At 40.4% G+C, this 22,907-nt stretch overlaps 1 protein-coding gene and 1 non-coding gene across 3 annotated transcripts in view; both read left to right on the top strand.

Moving 5' to 3' along the window:
* Positions 1-22,907, top strand: part of TRPM7 (transient receptor potential cation channel subfamily M member 7) — a 104,860-nt gene that overhangs the window by 15,934 nt on the left and 66,019 nt on the right. Inside the window, exons 2-8 of one of the 2 annotated variants that reach the window (XM_056135351.1) lie at positions 6,449-6,528; positions 11,034-11,072; positions 13,479-13,674; positions 16,156-16,369; positions 17,911-18,035; positions 19,330-19,501; positions 21,554-21,728. In XM_056135351.1, coding sequence (XP_055991326.1) covers positions 6,449-6,528; positions 11,034-11,072; positions 13,479-13,674; positions 16,156-16,369; positions 17,911-18,035; positions 19,330-19,501; positions 21,554-21,728 — 1,001 coding nt within the window. Of the gene's footprint in view, positions 1-6,448; positions 6,529-11,033; positions 11,073-13,478; positions 13,675-15,318; positions 15,456-16,155; positions 16,370-17,910; positions 18,036-19,329; positions 19,502-21,553; positions 21,729-22,907 lie in introns of those variants that run through there. The other variant, XM_056135352.1, reaches the window with a different exon arrangement.
* LOC130043134 (U1 spliceosomal RNA) lies at positions 2,775-2,940 on the top strand. The gene has a single exon (XR_008795324.1). It is a non-coding gene; the product is annotated as a U1 spliceosomal RNA (small nuclear RNA).

The following is a 22,907-nucleotide window of genomic DNA, read 5'->3' as shown; positions in this document are numbered from 1 at the left end:
TGTGCTGCTAGAAGAACCTCCTTGTACACTTTGACCTTGGTTGTAGTAAGCAGTTTATAAACAGTGACTATCTCCTGTTAGATTTGGAAACTGTATCTACAATCTCCTGTTGTTTGTAAATATGGAGCATAATACAACACCCGTTCTGGACTGTTCTACCTCTAGACTATACTAAATTTAGCTGTATTTAACACTTTTTAAATTCACATTGTGAAAACATGAGGCTTTAAGTAGAGGATGGGGTTCCTGACACTGAGATCCTGGAAATAATCACCAGTCCTTTGCCATACTCAGGTCTCAATGCTTGACACCCTCCCGCCCCCCAGGAAAGGAGAAAACTTAGGAACTAAAGGCTGAAAGAAACGCATTTCCCTTGATAATGTCCTGCCAACAAAACTTACCTGCATGGAAAGCCCCTAGTGAGCACTTTGGAAAAACCCTATAAAACCAACTTTGCAAAAGCAAGCAGTGTGTGTGCATTCCATTCAGGAACGGCTCATCTCCCCTCTTGGGGTGTGTAATTCCTTTCGTTGTCTTTGTGGGGTTCCCTCTTGTTTTGGCTCCTACTTCCTAAGGAGCTGTTTAGCTTCACTGTCTGTCTTATCCAGTCATTCCTTTCTGCCTTGGAAAGACAAAAGCCTGAACACGGGCGAGATTGTTGCCTTGCCTCACACATCACCCCCAAATAAGAGTTTCATTAATACTATCAAAGCGTGGATTTCTTTTTAAAAACATGCTTTGGATTTTTTCTTTTTTCTCTTAAGACCCATCAGTTGGTGTTTTTCATCAGTTCTTTGGGATATTGTCCTTACTGGCCCTTTAAAGATTGCTCTCGTCCATTCATCTCCTTTTCTGGAACTCTGATTAAAGCATTTTAACTACATTCTGTTTTGCTCATCCCCTTTAAGGAAAATAGTTTTGAAAAATAAAAATTAGAATGATTTGACAGATCTAACTGGCTTTTTTAAAAGAGTGGTCATGAATGTCCTCTAACAAGTAGAAAGGCACAGCCAGGGTCTTGCTCAAGTTTGAAGTTTTTTGTTGTCAGAAAGGGTGGGACGAGACTGCTTGCAAAATAGAAGTTTTTCTCAGGGGAATTTTCTCAGGGGAAGAGAGTTTGTCATGCAGATTATCCCTCTAGTGCTAATCAGGAAACAGATTTGGGTTTAGGTTCTTGGGAGAGGTTGAAACTGCTCTTAGTTACACATTTATTGTCTTGGATGGGGGAGGGGGTGGAAGTGCCAAGAATGTGGCTGTTTTGTGCCTGTTTTTTCTATTTTTAACCCATAGCAACTTGTATTCTACTTTTAAATGGCTTTTTATTTGCGTTGGCATAATGTACAAATTGGATGGCATTTAATAAATTCCCCTTTGAAGCCACGTTAGCAATTTAAAAAGAATCCTATCACCACTCACCTGGAACTAACTTGTTTGCCGTTTATCCCTGCTCTGACTCTCTTAGCCCCAGGGAATAAACTCACTGTTTCTATGACTTTTGCCTGTTCTTGAGATTTCTAAGTACACTCAGTTGCCAGACTTGAGGTGGGCGCTCAGGGCACCTAGTTTGAATCTGAAAAGGCGTTATCTATCCTGTTCCCCCCTCCTTCCCTCCCTCCCTCAAGATTTAAGCTATCGCCCGGCGGCTTGGCTGGACTCTTGCTTGGCCAGTGGGAGGCCTGATTGCTGGGTGTGTGAGTGTGGCCCCCACACGAACCAAGAGTCCCAGCCCAGAAGGCCCTTTCAGGAGTCAGGGAGCAGAGAGATAAGAGGCCACTCTTGTCTGTCAGCACTGTTCTCCCAGACACCACCGGAGCACTGAGTCAGGAGTAAGCTCTATAAGGAGATAGTTCAGGAACTGACTCCCTGATAAGACTGAGGGATGGTCTGAGTTCAGCGTCCTTGACTTTGCCCTAGTAAACACGGCTTGGGAAGGACCTGTATATAATCAGCTTCTCAGGCAACACCCTGCCATCCCATTCTGGAACAGGGTGATGGCTCTTCACAGCACTCCACACTGGCCTTGCCTGTTTAGACTTGAGAATTTCCTTTCCTTTGGCGGTTGTGGTGGTGGGATGCTTTGTGTTTTGGGTGGATTTCTCGGCAGTGCTGGGGCCACCAGGGCTACTTGGCGTGCTGCTGGGAGACCAGGGGGTGCAGGGACCAACCCTGGCCCTGTGCTGGCCAGGCATGTGTTCCAGCCTTACGAATGTGCTCTGGCGCCACATTTTTCAGGTTTCTCCTGTCTTGGTCTGGTGAAACCCACAACGAAACAGTATTCCAAATCTTACCTCCATACTGTAGAGATTCTACAGCGAAAAGAGAAAGACCTGCAACCGGGGTGGAGACTGGGCCTGACTTCTAAGAACCCACAGCTCCCTGAAATTCAGCTGCCTTCCCTGTCATGCAGCTCAGGTGCATCACAGGGCCAATTGGGCCGCGATCTAGAGGCTGTGACTGCACTTGAGCCCGCTGTGAATGACCTTATGCAGACTGTCACCAGTCATGATGTTCTGGCACTCACCCCACAAACAAAGTCAGCATAATAAAAAGTCAGCATCATTGAAAAAACAAATGGGGGGGGGCTGGAGAGGGGGCAGGTGGAGATTTGAATTTTTAATTTTATTTTGGTGGTGCGAGGGATGGAACTTCCAGGGCCTCACACATGTGAGGCATTCTGCCGAGAACATCCCCAACCTCTTATTTTTAAGAGCAAAATTGAGAGAATACCATTCTATGGAAATTTTATTTTTTCTGGCTTTTAAGAAGAATGCTTCATACTTAGCTGGCAGGGGAGATAGATACCATGATCACAAAGTTGGTTTTCCCAGGGCGAGTCTTACTCATTGCACTTCAGATGTACTGACCCCTGCAATTTTCCCCAAAAGTGGGAAACCTGACTACATAATTGGTGGTGGGGGGCTACATTCACATTCTCTCTGGGGGGGCCAGGGTCTGGGGGGGGGAGGAGAATAAGAATGCTTTTTTGAATGGTCATTTAGCTACAAATCTTTGTGGGAACATACTTTCGTTTTTCTTGGAGATGCTCAAGTGTGAAACTGCTTGGGTCATACATCGCTTAACTTTAATGAACAGCTAATCCATCCAAAGTGTTTGTATACTGTTCTGTACTTCTACTAAGAAAGGGAGTTCCACTTTATGCATCCTTGCCAATATTTGGTATCGTCAATACTTGGTGTTGTCAGCCTTTGATTTTTGTCCTAGTAGTTTTGAAGTGGTATGTCCTTGTCGGTTCTAGATCTGTATTTCCCTAAAGACAAAGTTTTTGGAGTTTAGAATCTCTTCATATGCTTAGTATTATTTTTTTAAAGTGTGTCCTCTGGTTAAAAAGTCAGTGTTTTGCCCATTTGCTGATTGGACATATATATGTATTTAATTTATTTTGGTTTGGGGGCTGTGCCTTGCAGTGCTTCAGGCTTATTCCTGCCTCTGCACTCAGGGAGTCACTCCTGGCAGGGCTTGGGAACCATATGAGTTGCTGGGGATCAACCCAGGTTGGCCACATGCCTTCTGTACTATCAATCCAGCCCCTTATTAATTTTTTTCAGGTATTGAGTTTTCAGAGTTCTTTATTCTTGAGCTCTTTGAGTTATCTAACCAGTCCCTCCACTGTATTTTTAATCAACAGATTTGTTCATGCTTTGTTTACTGTATGCCCACCTTTAATTTATATTGTAGACTTTATTTGTATTTTTAAGAGCTGCAGTTGATTTTATTAACTAGAATCCAGTTTGATCCTCAGTACCATTTACCTCTGCCCCCAAAAGAAACTATATACTTGGTACTAGAGTAGTCTCAGTGCTGTTTGTTTAATGCATATATAATCCCACTCTTTTAGTAGCTTTCTTGAATACATTAAACATGCAATTTTCATACCTGATTTTGATACAAGGTGAGGCTGGACTTGCTCTCTCGTCCCAATCAAGAAAGAAGTCCAGTCTGAAAGTTTTCCTCTATGGTCCCGAGGGCTGTATGTGGTCCTGACTGTAAATTCTTCAGGGCAAATTTTTCTGGCCCTTGATAGCAAATCCTCACCTCTGCTTCCCACGGGAATAGAGTGAAATTCCTCATCCTTGCTCAGTATTAAGCAACTTGCTCACTCTCTGGATTCTGGATTCCTCATCCTTGCTCAGTATTAAGCAACTTGCTCACTCTCTGGATCAATCACTCTGCCTTCTTGGTGGCATTGTAGACACCTACAGGACATGTGTAGTTGTGTTCTTGCTCTGTGCCAGTCTTCAGAACCCTGTGCAGCGGGCATCTGTTAATGCAGACCAGTGAACTGTGCATAGTTCTTGGAACTGAGTGCAACATTTCCTGGCAGTAGTGAAGAAAGCTGCCAATTGGACAAAGCTTTTGAATTTTCTCGAGTTTAAAAATCCCCAGTCCTCTCTTTGGGGAACAGCTAAGGCACACCTTGCCCTTTGCTTTTTTTTCTCTTGTCTATAAGCTTGCAATCAGCAATGCCCAAATCTCTCCTTGGTCTTGCATTAATTTCTGTTTATTCTGAGAACCAAAGAACCCTGGAATCAAAAACATTTTTGGTGGAATTCTTACCATAACCTGGAATGAGCTGTTGACAATTGCCATTTGATGCTGGGTAGCTCTCAGGAGGAGATTTCAAATGAAGTCTCTATCCTGAGTGGTCGCCCATATGATAAAACCTTGACAGCGCTACTGCAAGTCATGCTTGCCCCACCCTCGCCCCACCACCCCTCCCCTTTGGTCTCCCCTGGGAAGTATTGGGGTTAGTATTGGGATTAATAAAAAGTCGGCCAGTAGCATCTGCCACTAGTGCCACAAGGCAGCCCTCAAAACACATGAGTTCCACTTGATTTGATACCACCTGAGATTGGATGGGGTGAGTGGTACGGGGCAGAGGTTGTGGTCTCATGTTGGAGTCAGGGATTGCTATTTCCTGACAGACTAAGTTTTCCAGGTTCAGCATTTCAGTACAAGACAAATAGTGGGGTAAAGCTCTTTCATCTAGGAAATACATGGGTGTGGAGGTGGGGAAGAGAGAGGCATGGGCTTCTCCAGAGAGGAAAAAGCCCATGAAGTAAAAGAAAGGAATTGCAGACCCCAAGTTGAGATGTGAATGATCTCACAAAGTCACGAAGTTGGTTCTGGAGGGTTTTCCCAGCCTTCCCACATCTGAGACTTTCTATGTAGAGTGGATTGCCAGTATATTGTCAACTTTGAGCTTTTGGTGTTCTTTACGTTTTTCCTGTACTTTTATTCTTGCTGCATTTTCTCCCTCCTGAGGGCAAACAGCTTTCTCTGGGCCTGCACTGGCATCATTGAGTATTATCAGGCCTCAGTTTGTTCCCAGGAGGGGCTCTGTCTTCATGCTTTTGGGCTGCTTTAGAGCTGGTGACCAGAGTAGCTTTTATAGATCAAATCTTGGTCTTATTCCAAAGAGTCCCATTGCCCCCCAGGCTGTCTAGCTGCCTGATTTTTCTAAAAGAATAGACCTGCTTGTTATTTGGGGGGGGTGGGGGGTATACCCAATGCTTTAAAGAAATGGGAAAAGGGGCCAGAATAGGGAAAATTTTTGCCAGCAGCTTAACATGGAAATGATCAGATCTTTTGGTTCTCAGGGCTATGCTGTAAGTATGATCCTGGGATCATTCTATTGTGCTGGATCTCAGATGTTTGTCCAGAGAACAAGGAAATACACTAGATAGTGTTTCAACAAAGGAAATAGATTAGGTTCAGGTTTCAATCCCTGACATTTTGCACTCTGTTACAGTACGTAGGGGAGATGGGAATTTTTCTCCTCCATCACCAATCTCTGACTCTAGTTGAATATCTAAACTATTCAGTGAGAGAGAGACTGCCCTTTGCCTCATTTCAGATGCTAGACAAACAGCCTGATGGCCTCGTGCTGCTGTCGGGCTGTAGTTTGGAGGTTCCTACTACAGGGTTGACTAAATTTGTCAGTGGCATACAGTTTAGGAAACAAATACTTCTTATAAAGGTCAGTAGTGTTCATATGGTAGAGATCTGGTCCCTAGCCAGAAGGCAGGGAGTCTGCCTCTGGTCCTGAGTAAAGCCAGTTAAGCTGGAGATTAATTTCACCTGAAAGGGTGGAGTGGTCAGCAGAGGAATTTTCAGTTGACTTTTACATGATCCATTTCCAAGGATCACATTAGTCCCTCTTGAGATTTTGGGTTCACAGGGGGAAATCTCAAACTTGGTTTTCCTCTCCTGGGTATTTGTTTGACCCAAGCAGTATCGGCACAGCACAACTCTAATGTCACATTTAATGTAATGGAACACACTAGACTTAAATGGAATGATTCTAATCTTTCTGGTATGCTTCTCTCAGAAGCATTTAGTGTGTAGCAAATAATCTAGTGAATTGAAAATTTTCCTTTTATTGTAAATGAGTTTGCTTATAATCCATCTTTTAAAATTTTTGTTTTAGTCCCAGAAATCCTGGATAGAAAATACTTTGACCAAGAGGGAATGTGTATATATTATACCAAGTTCCAAAGACCCTCACAGGTAAGCATGCACTTTCGTTTCTTCTAGACATTTTTCCCTAGGCATTTCTAGATAAATTGTATCTATTGCTAGATAATAGATCATTGTATCACTGTCATCCCATTGATTGTCGATTTACCCAAGGGGGGGTGCTAGTAACATATCTCTATTCCTCCCAGCCCTGAGACATTTATTTTATTTTTATTATTATTTTTTAAAATTTTCCAGCATCTTTAATAAACTAATTTTTTTTACAGTGTTACAGTGCTTTTTTTAAAAAAAATTTTAATAGTGAGACATCATGAGGTATAGTTGCAGACTTACACATTTTTGTGCTTGGGTTTCAATTATACAGTGATCAAATACCCATCCCTCTACCAGTGCCCGTTTCCCACCACCACGGATACCAGTATCCCCCCCCCCCCCCCTCATCTCACCCTGCCTCTGTGGCAGGGAATTCCCTTTTGTTCTCTCTCTCCTATTGGGTGTTGTGGTTTGCAAAGGAGGCAGTGGGTGGCAGTCATGTTTGGTCTATAGTCTACTTTTGGCATGCTTCTCCCATCCTGGGAAGATCCTCCCAACACCTTTTATTTGGTGCTCCCTTCTCTATCTGAGCTCCCTTTTCCCCTAGCATGTGTGCCAGCCCTGAGATTTTAGCAGCCTCTTCTAACTCATCTTTTCTCAATGATTGGAGGCTCTTTCAGGGTCAGGGGAATGAGACCTGTTGTCTTTCCTGTCTTTGGCATATCGAATACGCCACAGGGAACTTGCCAGGCTCTGCCGTGGGATACTCTTCGGTAGCTTACTGAGCTCTCCGAGAGGCATGTATTTGTATATTTCTCTCTATGATTTGTTGTCTACTGTCTGAACCCCATCAGATATGGTGTAGTAACCATGGAAAATGGGTAGAAGTGTCTTATAATGTGGCCGTGTGGTCCGGAAAGCGGCCTGGAGTGTAGTGTTGGTTGGGCAGTGGAGGTCAGCTGCCGGGGCTGGGTCCCTTGGGGTGGGAAGGGCTCTCACCCACCCCACAGCCTGGCGCAGAGTCCCAGATAATAGATATTTCTAGATAATATATATTTCTAATAGGTATTTCTAGATAATAGATATTTCTAGGTAATATGTCTTTAATTCTGTATATTTCTAGTTAAAATGGCTGCTTATTCAAACAAGATTGTATTAATTGTAATTACTGTTAGTGTTTGTTCCTTTTATGAGTTCAGAAAGAGCTTTACCGGCAACATGCTGGCAGGTTGGAAGATGTTGGACTCATGCTCCTCAAAGTAGGTCACAAGATGGGGCTTTTATAGAGTAAGAAAGCAGGGAGTCATATTGTTTTGCAAAGATGAATTACAAGTTGGTGGCACCCGGATGACCAGATCAGTTGATCTGAGGCACAGTTCCAGTGTAACTACAAATAAAGATTTCTGATTGAGGTTTTCTTTCTCTCATCTTTTGGGTAAAGGTAAAAAACATTCTTGACACTTTCAGCCATCCCTAACTAGACAGAGTTCTTGGTTTCTACTATTGAATTCAACTCCTACTTTTTAGTTTCAGTCCTCACTGTCCCTTCTTCCATTTTCATGAAATTTAGGTTGTTGAATCAAATCTACTTCATGCTGAAATAATCCTTTTTCTTGGGTTTGTTTTACTTTTGTGTTTTGTGCCACACCCAGCAGAGCTCAGAGCTCACTCCTGGTGGTGTTGGGAGACCAGGTGGGTGCCGGAAATGGAACCCGGGTCAGTTGCTTGCAAAGCAAGGACCCTATGGACTATATCATCACATCTTTATCTTTCTTATGCATTAGTTCTTCTAGTCTTTGCTCTTAAATTGCTCATTTTAGAAAACGAGTTCTGATTCACAGAAGCATGGGATAGAGCATACTGGCCTGGGGTGTCCTACAAAGCTAACTTTATATTCTACCTTCAGGTCCCTCCCAGGAAAAGTAACCTTTTCCACTCAAGGCATATTTCTGAGGTGGCAGATTTTTGTTTTGGGACATCCATAATTCAGTAGATGATTTGCCCAGTTACTTCATAGAACCAGCCTCTCAGTCCTGAGGGTAGATGACTAGTCCATGGACTACTGACCCATGTCCTTGATAAAAGAAAAATGGAAACAAACTGGAAATCCAGGGAAGTGCTACAAGAACTGCAGGTTCTACCTCCCAGTCCCAGCATGTTCAGATAACCGTTTCCCTAGTTTGTGGTCTCTGATGTCCTCACACATAAGAGAAAAGCGCATAGTCACTATTCCATCTCTGAGACCATGTCAGGTTCTCCCTCTTCTGCTGGCATGGTCCTTAGAAGACAGAATTGTTAATGTTGATCTGTGCAACTGAGGTAAAAATACTTACTAAAAACTGGAAACTATTCTAGAAAGTTACAGAAGAATGCAGGACTTGTTCCAGGTTTATAAGCAGAAACTTCATAAAGAGAGATTAAGAACAGAATCTAATTTCCATGAAAAGGAATATTACCAAAACGTGTTTTTTTTTTCTCTTCACCTTCACTGCTCATCTACTTAGAGTAACAGATGACGTTCTAATAATGGGCTCAGTCATTTTGCATAGGCAGAGTAAGAGTAGGTAGTTCCGGAGGTTCCTTTAGCAGTCAGCAATAGATGGAGAGCTTGAATGACTTCGTGGAGCTCAGGGGTCTTGTCACTTTTTCTCAGAATCAGTCTTTAATGAAATCTGTAGTAGCATAAAAGTATCCTGGGAGCATCTTACCCTATGTCAGAATACAAGCCTCAGGCCAGGCTGCTTTAGCTTTTCTTAGCTCCAGAGTCTTTTAAGTCCCTCCTCCCTTACCTGTCCTTTGGGTCAGTTTGCCCTTTGTCAGTGCTTTTGACCAGCTCTAGCTAGATTTTTTTTTGTCCCTTAAGTCCTTCTGTGGTTGACACTGAAGTGTGGCCACTGCTCTGAGATCCACATTTTGGGTGTTAGAAATTAAGACCAGTTTTAGGATTTGAGCTAATTTGTCAAAGACCTGGTCTTATTTTTAAAAGTTATGTATTATCAGAATCCACCTGTAATGCTTGTATTGGGTTAATTACTCAAACCTTGAGGTTCCACAGTGTCCTGAGGCTACTGTGACTCACCTTGCTAGCAGATGGGAATCTTTTTCCCCCCCATTATTATTTATTTCTTGAGTTTGGGGCCACACCTGGCAATACTCAGGGCGGGGCAGGGGGTGGACTTACTCCTGGCTGTGCACTCAGGAATCAATCCTGGTGGTGCTCAGGGGACAAAATGGGATGCCAGGTATCGAACCCGGGTTAGCTGTGTGCAAGGCAAGCGCCCCACCTGCTGACTATCGCTTTAGCTCCCATAGACTGTTCCTCTTTATTGCGATTAATCTTAAATTCTAAGGTTATATTGCCAGTCACACTCCAGAGAAAAAAAAATCTCAGTATTATGACCAGTTCTCAAATTGGCTATTAGAACAACAAAGCATTGTCAGTCTTCCTGAATTTCTTCCAAATAAAACATTGCCCTGAAGTGCTAAAACATACTAAAAGGTGTCAAGAAGAGAGCACAGTGTGTTTTTCAGTTCTGCTTACAAGATACAGTTGAATCCGGTTTCTTTAGATCAAACATTAATTCTGGGTACTCCAGTTCTACATTAGAAATCTTCATTTTTCTGAAATTTTTAAGTGTTCTATTTTCCCATGAGCTAGTTCCATGGCAGATCCCTATTCTGGAGTATTTGTCAAAGACCTTTTCCCCCACAGACTTCTCAGAACAAGGTATTAATAAGTTAGTTACACAAATGGCAAAAAGCTTTAGAGTGCTCTCTGTCTCTCTGTCTCTATCTCTGCTTCTCTCTCCCCCCTCCCTCCCTCTCTCTCCCTCTCCCTCCCACTTTCCTCCCCTCCTCTCTCCCTTCCTCCCTCCCTCACTCTCTCTCCACTCAGCTCTCTCTAAATGTCTTTCAATAAAAAATATTTTGCTTCACTAAGACAAAAAACATAGTGGTCAAAGAAGAGGGAGATGCTTACCAATGTATTAAATTGAGGAAGCTTGTTAAATATTAGGCATCCTCAGTTTGGCATTAGACTATTAGTGGTGTACTATTTTGCAGCATAGAAATGTGTTTTTATGTGGTCAAAGCTGTCAGTCTTTTAAATTTTCTGGATTGTATGTTGTACACAGCCAATTTGTTATATTTAAAATATAGAACTATGAGTTGGAAAAATTGCTATTAGAATAAATAAGAGTATACATAATCTGTGATAGCTATTGAAAAGTTAAGCTAAAGTATAAATTTTAATTTTGATACTGTCAGTTGTACCTAAGGGAAATATGTATATTCTTATTTTTTATAAATAATGTAATTTTGAAGTGTGCTGAACTAGCTCAAAGAACTGAAACACCTGCTTTGCATGCAGGAATCCCAGGTTTAATCCAGCACCATATGGTCCCACTGGGTGTGGCTCTGTTACAATAATAAATAGAAACTTTAATTTTTTATTTCTGTTTATACAGTTCAGACTAAAATTTTTACTTTTTTTTTTTCAATAGATGCCTTCCAGGATGTCAGATTTGTCAGCAGCTTGTCAGGTAAGTTGAATAACATCATTCTGTTGCACAGATTTGGAAAAAAAAAACCTATTAGAGGTATCAGTTAAAACGGAGTGGTAAAGGGCAGGAGAAATGGTGCAAGTGTTAAGGCCCTTGGCCTGCATGAGACTAACCTGGGCTTGAGCAATGCACCTGGCCGGTCCCCCAGCACAGCTGAGAAAGATCCCTGAACACAGAGCCAGGAGTGAGCCCTGAACATCACAGAGTGTGGCTCAGAAACCAGGAAGAGAAAAGGAAGGAGGGGGCTGGGATTTGGAGGCTGTTAAATTTAAAGTCTACTTCTCGAAACGCAGGTGAAGCTAGCCGAGCAGTGTTATGTAGTTGATTGTGAGTTTGCTGGGAAAGGGAGTTAAGGCAGAGAGAACTGAATGTGGGAAGGCCTGACACTGAAGGAGGTGGACCTGGTTCTGTCAGACCAGGTTCATCTTATATTGTAGACTCTATAAGACCACGATTGTGGCTGCATGATTCTGATTCAACACAGCAATGCTGGGGTCACAAATTGTGTTAATTAAGCCACATCTAAGTGTAAGTGGTGGTGCATGCCAGCATCAGCTTGTTGAGATAGCAGCTATGGTGAGGAAGAGAGGCAGACATATTTATGGGATTAATGTGATAAACTCAGTTGGACATGGTGGATTTGTAGGAAAAGGGAAATCTTAAATGTACCTCAATTTCTTTTGTAATTAAGTTAATAACCATGTCCAGGAAAATAAGATCAAATATGGGAGGAAGACAAGAGGTTAGTAGACTAGAAACAAAAATGATAATGAATTAATTCATTTTAGTATAGTGAGTTAGTATAGCCTCCAGTATGGCAGTATTGGGAAAGACGAGTAAGGAGAGGCAGCTAAAATCTCAAGGCTGGGACGAATGGAGTTACTGGCGCCCACTCGAGTGAATCGATGAATAATGGGATGCCGGTGACAGTGATAATGAGTTGTTTCCAGTCCTCTTCATTCTTTCCTCTAGATGGGAAATTTTATTTCTTTGTTTCATTTACTGCATTTGGTTTAATTTAGATTTAGTATTTCCTGCATTTGGTTTAGTACAGTTATAATGGAGATGAACCTTCTAAGCTTGGTTGATCTGAAAATGTTTATTTCACTCCAATCATTTTTTGGCAATAAAAACTATATATATACACATATAAATATATATATATATAAATATATACACATAAACATATTTTATCAAGATATTATGATTTACAAAGTTGTTCATAATAGAATTATTTCAGACATAACAATGCTGTAACACTGGTGCCACCACCACTGTCCCCAGGTTCCTGCCGTTCCCACAGCCTGTATCCTTGGTAGGCATTTAAATTTGTTAATTTTTTTCTTCTTGGATCTCCATGAACTTCAAAGTTACAGAGTTATTCATGATTGAGTTTCAGGCATACAATCACAGTCCCTTCACCAGTGGCCACTCTTCAGCACTGTCCCCAGTTTCCCTCCCTCCCTGCAGCCTAGGTAGGCACTTTTTACCTCCTTTTCATCTCCTCTGGAGTATTTCACACTGGCAAGCCATCTCTTTTGGGAGGAATCTTTCTCATGTTCCTGGAACCAGACTTGCCCCTCGAAGCACCATCAGAAGGAGGACCTGGTTTTCTTTCTGCTTGTTGTGAGTTATTTTGCCTCTTTCTCGATGAAAACTTAGCAGTCACAGAGGATCAGTCACTAACTTTCAAGCCTTTAAGATGCCAGTGAAGGGAATGCTCACTGTCTTGCATGCTGCGCCTCCATCTGTGGTCAGTGACTTGCTGTGGCATCATTTTGCATTTATGTACAGTCTTGAAGTTTTGATGTGATTTCCACTGGATTCTCCCTTCTCAGAGGTTTAGATTAGTCTTACTTACAGATTCTCTCTTGTAACTTAACCTACACAGTTTTTTTTTTTATCTCTTTGTTTTCTCAATTGAATCACTGTGAGATAGACCATTACAAAGCTATTCATGATTGGGTTTTAGGCATACCAGGTTCTAACACCCATCTGTTCACCGAGGTACATTTCTCACCACCAATGTCTCAGTTTCACTCCCACCACCTTCCTCCATAATATGCTGTGGGTGGCGCAGAATGGTTGTGGGAAGAAATGGTGGTGGGGTTGCACCCCAGCAACTCTCTGCCAGGTCAGTTAAGTTCAAGGAAGCATCTTACCACCACTGCACCGTGTCTCTGGCCCCTGCTAACTTTTCTGATCTGTTAAGTTCAGCTCTTAACAGACACGGAGTGTGGAGGACCATGTGATGGTGGAACTAAGCTGAAGTTTCCCTCATGGAGAGCATGCACTCTAGCCTTTTGGGCTTCCCCTCTGACCCACTTTATAACTTTCTTGACAAATTTGGTAAATGGTCTTTTGAAACTCATTTTTCCCCTTTAGGTGTTTTTGTGGTCGCTTGGTCAAGCAGCATGCTTGTTTTACTGCAAGTCTTGCCATGAAATACTCAGATGTGAAATTGGGTGATCATCTTAATCAGATAGAAGAGTGGTCTGTGGAAAAGCATACAGAACTGAGTCCAACAGATGCTTATGGAATCATAAATTTTCAAGGGGGTTCTCATTCATACAGAGCAAAGGTATGTCTCTCATTTTTTTTAACTTAATTTTTTTATTATTAACATTTACTATGTGGCACTTTATGTAAAACTGTCTCAGAAAATTAGTCTCAATTATCTTTTAACTTTTTTTTTAATGCATGCAAATACTTGTATAATTGTGAGATCTTAGTGACTTGAACGTTTCATGATTATGGAGTGTTTTATCATTTTCCTTGACAAAATATACTTTTTTCTGAAGGCAGTATAGTCGAATTTTTTTTTTTAACTTTCTTTGCCTGGTGAAGAAGTTTCTCTTTAAGTACAATATGTCTTTTTCGTTTAGTCTACTGTCTTACTTTTTTTGGTTCCCGTTTCCTTTATCTTCTGGATTAAGTATTTGAATTTTTTCCTTATTAGCCCGTAATCTATATTCTTTTCCTGTTCATTAATCTTAGAATAGACACTAAATTTATTTTTGGCTTGTTACTATTCTGAATTAATACCTTCTCTACTTATGGGCAAACTAGAGACCCTCTAGAAATATAGCTATTCATTGTGATTTACCAGATATGCCAACATTGTACCTTTTATGCTTTTCTGCCTACCTCCCTGAAAGATAGAAAAAAGCAGTTAAAAGGTGGATCTGTCTCATGTTTCTTGTTGTTCCTGGATCCTCTGATTATCCCTCTGTCCCCACCCTATCCTCACTATCTCTCTGATGCCTTAAAACATTTTTATGGGGCTGGAGCGATAGCACAACTGGCAGGGCATTTGCCTTGCACACTGGGTTTAATCCCCAGCATCCCACATGGTCCTCTGAGCACCGCCAGGAATAATTCCTGAATGCAGAGCCAGGAGTAACCCCTGAGCATTGCTGGCCCCAAAACAAAACAACCTATTTTTATTGTGTTTTCTAGGTCCTCTGGTTACTGAGGGGAAATTGAAATTTAATTAGAAGAAAAAAAATTTTTTTTGGAATTGCCAGGGATCGACCCCAGGTCTCACCAAAGGAAGAATTCATTATTGTTAGAAATGAATTCCTCGTTAATTCCTAGCATTTTTGTGCATGTGTGGTTTTTTTTGAGGGGGGGGCATACTCAAGTGATGCTTGGGGGCTGCTGCCAGTGCATAGTTCGGGGTGTTTTCTTGGGAGTCCTCGGGAGACCTGTGGTGTGGTGCCAGGATGAAACTCAGGCCTCCTGCATGCAGAGCGTGTCCTCAGCCTGCTGGGCATATCCGTCCAGCTTTGACATGCTTTTTTCCCAAGCACTACTTTATATGCCAAAATGAATGAATGAGTTAAGAATTCAGCACATGGCTCACAAAGCTTTGATTCTCTGTGCCACATGGCCCCCCAACACTGCTAGGTTAGGTGTGGTCCTCATGCTCCCTAAACACCTCCATATGTCATCTTCCTCAAATTTTTTTTAAAGAAATAACTGGAAGCTGTGCCATCAGATTTAGTACAGAACAAATACTATTGCAAAATAGTCCTTGAAACTTTTTTCCTTTTTATGGTACTGGAGGTCAAGCTCAGGGCTTTACACATGTAAGGTACAAAATTTTCTTAAGGAACGCTGGAGTTTTATCAGTTTTATAGGATTTTGATATTTGGGGGTATGATATTTTGGGGCATATTAAATACATTTTTATTGATGTTTGATCTCTGTTTGTAAAGGAATGGACAGCACATTGTTTTGCAAAGAACCTTTCTTGAAGATGATTAAAAATATTCTTCCAACATCTGAATATTTCAGATTTCTTATGAGCTAATTCATATATGTGCTTTAGACAAAGAGAATGAATTAAAGTTATAGCAAGTAAGTTTTATGATATCACTTAACAGAAAGATAATTTTTTTAATCTTTCAAGACAAAGGAAGTTATTTCACTGATGTGATAGCTTATTTTCTAGAAAATGGTTTTTTAAAAATTAAACCATTGAATCCATTTGAAATGATTAAATTTTTTCAGTAATTTAATATTTAGATCAAGTCAGTAGTTAGCTTTAGTGAAAGAAAAAAGTCATCCATATTATAAAATACCTTTGTTATTTGCTAGTCACAGTTCTGTTATAATGGACTAGGTCACTGACTAAATAAATCTTTGAAAAAAAATATTTTCTCCTATTTTAATAGCTAAAGTTATAGAAGCCCTCATTTTTTCCCCCTCATTTTCTTCTTTTTTCCCTTTCTCTTCATTCTAGCTAGCCTTAGTATTTCTTACTCACTGCTTACTCATAGTTAAATAAGGCAATGAAATTTTAAGTTGGATAAATAGTAATTTAATTATTATAAATAAAGAAAATAGCAGTTTGTGTCTTAAAGTATAAAACGTTAAGAGTTTTGTATGTCTTTCATAAAATGAGTTTTTAAACTTAAATAATTTGATATTGCTTGTTTTTAGGTAATGTAAATGTATTGAAACTAGTCTAGGAAACTTATTCAGTTCAAATGAAGTTATATAATACTGCACTAAAAAATGTATTAACAAGTAACGATGTTTTAAAAATCTTTTTTAGTATGTGAGATTATCATATGACACCAAACCTGAAGTCATTCTGCAACTACTGCTTAAAGAATGGCAAATGGAATTACCCAAACTGGTTATCTCTGTCCATGGGGGCATGCAGAAATTTGAGCTACATCCACGAATCAAGCAATTGCTTGGAAAGGGTCTTATCAAAGCTGCAGTTACAACCGGAGCCTGGATTTTAACTGGAGGCGTAAACACCGGTAATGTTTTTTACAAAATTGTACCAGTTTTTATTTAGTGTTCTTACATATTTCTCTAAATTAGGTATTTGAAATAGTGGTGTATGCTGAATGATCTTCAGGTCCTAGGTGTGAATGATAACTGTATAAATATTTGGTTTTCATTAGGCTTTTAAAAAAACCAACAAAACACTTAGAGCAAGAGCTGGTAATCAGAGCCTTTTCAACAACTAAAAAAAAAGAGCTGGCAATCTGTTGAACTCCATCACCAAATTTGTCATACTCTTTTTATTTGTAAATAAAGGTTTATTGGAACATGGCCACACAAGTTACTTTTTATATTGTAGGTGGTTATAACAGCAGAGATGAATGATTCTTATAGAGATTCTATGCCCTGCACAATCCTTGCAAGGTCTTAAAATATTTTCTCCATGACCCTTAACAGAGATAGGTTCCTGACCCCTAATTTAGAACTCAGTGTTACTCCTGTCACACTTGACTACTTTTACATTGTTAGAAGAATGTAAACCTATTGCTTAAACAGTGATAGAAAATAGCTTTCAAAATCAATCTATATTGTACTAAAATCTTTGTTTCCCTTCTGGGATATGCAGGTTAGATAAAAGGAAGACAGATGTAAAGTAAAACACCATTATTAAGTTAAATAGCAAGTGTCTTACTTGTTATCAATAACTGGGGAAGGCGTGTTCTCCCCTGGAAGTGCTTGGGATATGACTCTCATCTGGTGGTGGTCGGTGTGTGTACATTCAGCGACAGTACTTATTAAGGTTTGCACTCCTTTGGTTGTGGTGCCTGTTTGCGCACCCAGAATCATACACTGGTTGGCCCATTAATGATGATTGTGCTCCCTGGGGTCACTGCACTTACCTATGGGTTCCCAGGAAGTCGTACTTCCCTGCCCACGGTGCTGACACATCTTTATAGTTGCAGTGCTCACTATGGCTTACACCCTTTTGTGGTGCTTACAGGTACCTGCCTGTGTGTGGTACAGCCAGTAAACAATATAGCTGAAATCACAGCAGTGTTACCAGGACCATACTTGGTACATGTGGGGGGGGGGGGGGATTTAATCTCATACTTTTAGGCCTAGGTTCTCTGATTGCTGCTATTCCTGAGGGCCCATCATTAGAGAGATTCACGGAAGACTGCAGACACAGCTCATAACAAGTGGTAGTGACACATTCTATGCACTTCTGTGTTTTACTTTGTACTTTTCTCTATGCTTGACAACTTGTGCAGTTGTTTGTTGTATGTGTGTATTCTTTGCTGATGCAACTGACCCACAATCTTCATTTCATTTAAGATGATAGAGAATTAATCCCTAAAATGTAGTTACTTCACTAAGGAATGTAAGAAAGGACTAGTCTACTGGCACAGTGGAATTTTTTTCCTCTCAGCTCTAGTATTCATACAAATTGGGTTTGTTACCTTGTATTTTGTATGTGTAAAGGGTAAATGCCTCAAGTTGTTACAGATTGAGTACAGAATTATTTGTACCACAAAAGCCTTTCAAATAAGTAAATCAAATTTTGTATAAACAGGTGTGGCAAAGCATGTGGGTGACGCCCTGAAAGAACATGCCTCCAGGTCCTCCCGAAAGATTTGCACCATCGGGATTGCGCCCTGGGGAGTGATCGAAAACAGAAATGATCTGGTTGGAAAAGATGTGAGAATGCTTTCTTGAAATTTCTTAATGTTCTGAACTTAGGTGTCAACAAAATTACACAAAAAATGTTTTTAAAAAAAAGCAATTTAAGATGCTTATACCATGCTAATGAAGTTTCAGATTATATTTTCTTTTGAAAGTGTGTTCAGAGATTTAAATTTTTATTTTTTTTACATTTGGGACTATGACCTTAGTGGGAAGGGGCTCACACCCAGTGGAGGTCAGGGATTTTTCCTGGCTCTGTGCTTCAGAATGACCTTGGGCAGCACTTAGCTTACCATGTTTGGTGCTCAGGATCGAACAAGAGTTGACCACCTTGCAAGGCAAGTGCCTTACCCCCTGTTCTACAGCTCTGGCCCTGCCCATGTTAATGCCCTTTTGTGAGAGTGGGAGTATAATATAATTTCACTTTTTTTATATTAGGCTTATCTTTGTAATTTAAAAGCTTTGTGGACCACATCTGACAGTGCTTGTGGAGCTACTTTGGCGTTGGCGTTGGGGATGACTCCTGGTAGTGTTCAGGGGTCCATGCCATGGCAGCACTGCAATTTGGGTTTCTACACGTAAAGCTCGTGTGTTGCCTCACTGCACTGTATGTTCTAATCCCAGAAATACTTTTGTTTGTTTTCTGGTTTTGGTTCACCAGTGGCTACTCTTAGCACAATTCTCTGGAGTTACTCCCAGTGGTATTCAGGGGACCCTGCAGTGCTGGGGGTTGAACCCAGTCCTGCCACATGCAAAGCTTGTACACCAGCCCTTTGAGCTGTCTCTCTGATCTATGTAATCAAATTTTTAATGGCTCCAGGATGCTAAGAACAAGTTTTTCTGTTGCCAAGAGTTAATGATAAAATGCTATTGTTTTATTTGGTTAGGTTGTAGACATGTGAATTCATTAAATAGAATTTTTTTAAGTTCTAAGTTACTCCGTTATAATGATTAACTTTATCTTATAATGGTATTGTATTTTTAAGGATTTTACTTATGGCTTGGACAATAGTGATTTTTGTTTGCTTTTATTTAGTGTCCTTTTTATATATTGTATTGTTTTTGTAGTAATTCAGTGCTTTCCTCACTTAATTTGCTTCCTTTTCCTTTGCAACAGGAATGAAATATTCTTCAGTCAGGGTCAAAATAATTGTATGGTTAATGCATTACTGATAAATTTTTAAGCACAGTGTTATATTTTATCCTTAGACACTTTTCATTGCTATACTTAAAAATTTGTAGATAATTTCAAAGTTTATTTTTACTTTATATTTTATTGTGCCGACTAACCCTTACATTTACTGTTTAGGTGGTTGCTCCTTATCAAACTTTATTGAACCCTCTGAGTAAATTGAATGTTCTGAATAATCTCCATTCCCATTTCATATTGGTGGACGATGGCACTGTTGGAAAGTATGGGGCAGAAGTCAGACTGAGAAGAGAACTTGAGAAAACCATTAACCAACAAAGAATTCATGCTAGTAAGGGATTTTGTAACTTTTGTTACTGTTGAAATTATTCTGGGATTGTGTTAATTGTTGGCAACATTCTAAAAAGTTAGTGCTCTTTTCCTAATTTTCAAGGAAACACATATGAAGCCATTCACAAATGGCTATAAAAAAACAATAAAAGAAGATCTAGGAAAAAAGGTTTGAGGCCAAGTAATGTACTTGGATATCAAGGCCAAAGCCACAAAGGTTCATTGCAATCTGTTGCTATTGTAACCTCCTTTCAGGCTCATTAAATCAGGAAACTGTAAATGTGTGGTATGTTTTTATGTAAGACTTGGAAATTTGTGTTTGAAACATAAAAAGGGAAACTTTTGTTTTAAAATCAGCTTGCCTAAAATTTGTAAGAATATCACTTTTTTGGCACCAAGTCTTTTTTGCCAGACAATGCTCCAGTTTTCTGGAATTCAGCATGGTTGATTTTTATCTAACAAAGAAATACTTTGATCATAAGACATCCAAGAAGGTGAAAATTATGACAAAGAAAAATAGAAATACGAAATTATATGACTGTGCTCTGATCATGGTGAAGTCACGTAGCATCTCCTAAAAATTCCTGCTGATTTAGGATGGGGGAATGAAGCCCAGTGGTAGATGCATGGCTTGCATGTGAAAGGCTCTGAGTTTGGTCCCTGGCACTGTGGCAACAACAAGCCAAATTCATTATATGTTAAAAAATCTTAGTTACCTATAGTCTAGATTCTTTCACAGTATTGCAGATTGTTATAAAAAAATGATAGGTTTTTGCTAATTTTTTTTCTGTTACTCTGATACAGTCTTGTATTTATTGATCAGTTCTATTTATTAAATCCTATTTTTTATTTACTTGGTATTAATGTTCCGTTCATTTGGAATTGATACATTCTTTTGCACACACTTTAAGTGGTGCTGGGGGTCCATGCAGTGCTGTTCTTAAACTTGGGACTCCTTGTGCAAAGTATGCATTCCAGTGCTCTTTCTCTTTGTGGGTGAGTGGGGTGAGAAGGTTTGGTCCATGCCTCAGATGATCAGGGCCTTCCTTACTCCTGGCTTTTTGCTCAGGGATTACTCCTGGTGGTTCTGTGGCAGCTGGAGTGTCAAGGATTGAACCAGGGTCAGCTGAGTGCGGGGCAAGGCAAGTGCCTTAGCTTCTGTGCTATAATCTCTGGCCCTATATCCAGCCTTTTTCTATATATTCCCCAACCCACAAATACATATTTATAAGATGAATAAAACATATTAGAAGTTTAGTTATATGGTCTCAGAGAAAAATGAGGGAAAAAAAAACCAAAAATCATAGGGCCGGGGTGATTCCCTTGCATCTCACATGGTCCCCCAAGCCCACCAGGAGTAATTCCTGAGTGCAGACCCAGGAGTAATCCCTGGGCATCTCCGGGTGTGGCCCAAAGACAAAGCAAATTTGTTAAATATATTTCTTAAGAGCTCAGTTTAGACATACAACATTTTGTTTTATAAATATTATAAGTTTTAATTCATATATATAATGTATGTAAGTATATATATTATATGTTATATAATTTATATTATATGTAATTATATGTTACATAATTTTTGTCATATGCCTAACTGGTTTTCTAGATTTTTTTCTTTCATTTTTGTTTTGGGGATACACATGGGTGTGTGTGCTCAGGGGTCACCTTTGCTCTGTGATTGTGGTTATGAAGCCCAGGCTTCTGCTGATAAACCCACACATGGCCTTTTCAACACTCTCTCCAACCCCTAGGTGTTACAATGTTTTTCATTTTGGAAAGATTTTAATCAGTGGTTAGAACCCTGGAAGTCCCAAAGCACTGCCTGGGAGGCCTGGGTAATTCCTGGCACCATAGGGCCTGAGCACACTGCATCTGTGTGTCCTTGCTTTGAACCAGGGTTCCAGGTACCTAAGAATTTTGAGGATGGGCCCCTTGAGCACCACTTGAAATGCTCTTTCCTCCCACCCCCAAAGGAGCCTTTTTTGGTTTGTTTTAATTGAGTGTAAGCTTCATCTGTTCAATTTTGCTTAATATCTAAACTGTTTTTTTGCAGGAATTGGCCAGGGTGTCCCTGTGGTAGCACTTATATTTGAAGGTGGGCCGAATGTCATTCTCACGGTTCTCGAATACCTTCAGGAGAGCCCTCCCGTTCCGGTGGTTGTGTGTGAGGGAACCGGGAGAGCGGCAGACCTCCTGGCGTACATTCACAAACAGACAGAAGAAGGAGGGTGAGTGTTTGATTACAACAGAAGGAACTGTATGGGGCCAGAGCCTAGGGCACGCGCTTGCCTTGCAAGCAGCCAACCCAGGTTCAAGTCCTGTCATCCTTTGTGGTTGCCCAAGCACCACCAGGAATAATTTCGCGGTGCAGAGCCAGGAGTAAGCCCCGGACATCAGGTTGGTCCTAAGGCAAACAATAATAATAACTTAAGTAGCTATAAAGATGCTTCAGGCTTAGGAAGTTTTAGATTTTCTGTTTTTTTTTATTATTATTATTTTGTTGTTGTTGTTACAAAGCTTTTCATGATTGAGTTTCAGTCATAAGTATTCCAACATCCATCCCTCCACCAGTGTACATTTCCCAGCACAAGTGTCCCCAGGTTCCCACCCATCATACCCCACCTCCCACCCGCTACTGGCCTCTATGGCAGATGCTTTTCTTCTCTCTCTCTCTCTCCTTTTGCGCACTGTGGTTTGCAGTGTTGATACTGAAAAGTTATCCAGAATATCCCTTACCTTTTTTTTTTTTTTTTTTTTTTTTTTTTTTTTGCTTTTTGGGTCACACCCGGTGATGCACAGGGGTTACTCCTGACTCTGCACTCAGGAATCACTCCTGGCTGTGCTCAGGGGATTATATGGGATGCTGGGAATCGAACCCGGGTTGGCCGTGTGCAAGGCAGACGTCCTACCCGCTGTGCTGTTGCTCCAGCCCCCACCCTACCTATTTTTAACCCTCAGCTCTTGTCCAGTGTGATCATCCCAGCTATTATTGTCATGACTGTTTTTTCTGTTTATTTTTTTTTAAGCACGAAAATTTCAAGTTTATTACAGTACCTCATTATGATTTGGGGAAATATCCTATCTGATGCATCATTGAATGAGGCTAGTTTTACAAGATCTGTCATGTATATGGAGACACATGTTTCTTGACTGACAGTTCTTTTTCTGTGTACTTGTGCTGGTGTGAATCAGTATGTATATAATTATAAAATTGTGTAACAGTAAAAGTTGAAGAGCAAAATAGAGCAAATATCACGCAGACCAAATAAGTGAATATTTGTATGGTGGAATAGTTTGTAGATATGTAAGGTTGATACCTGTGTATTCAACTTGAGAACATTATCAAAATTCATGGGAAAAGGATGATAGAAGAGTAGTAAGTTTGTTGTTACCTTCTAGTAGAACAG

The sequence above is a fragment of the Sorex fumeus genome, unplaced genomic scaffold, assembly GCF_029834395.1.
Source record: "Sorex fumeus unplaced genomic scaffold, SorFum_2.1 ptg000111l, whole genome shotgun sequence".
In the NCBI taxonomy this organism is placed as follows: Eukaryota; Metazoa; Chordata; class Mammalia; order Eulipotyphla; family Soricidae; genus Sorex; species Sorex fumeus.
The sequence above is the reverse complement of the archived record's forward strand: the minus strand, read 5'-3'. Positions and strand labels throughout refer to the sequence as shown.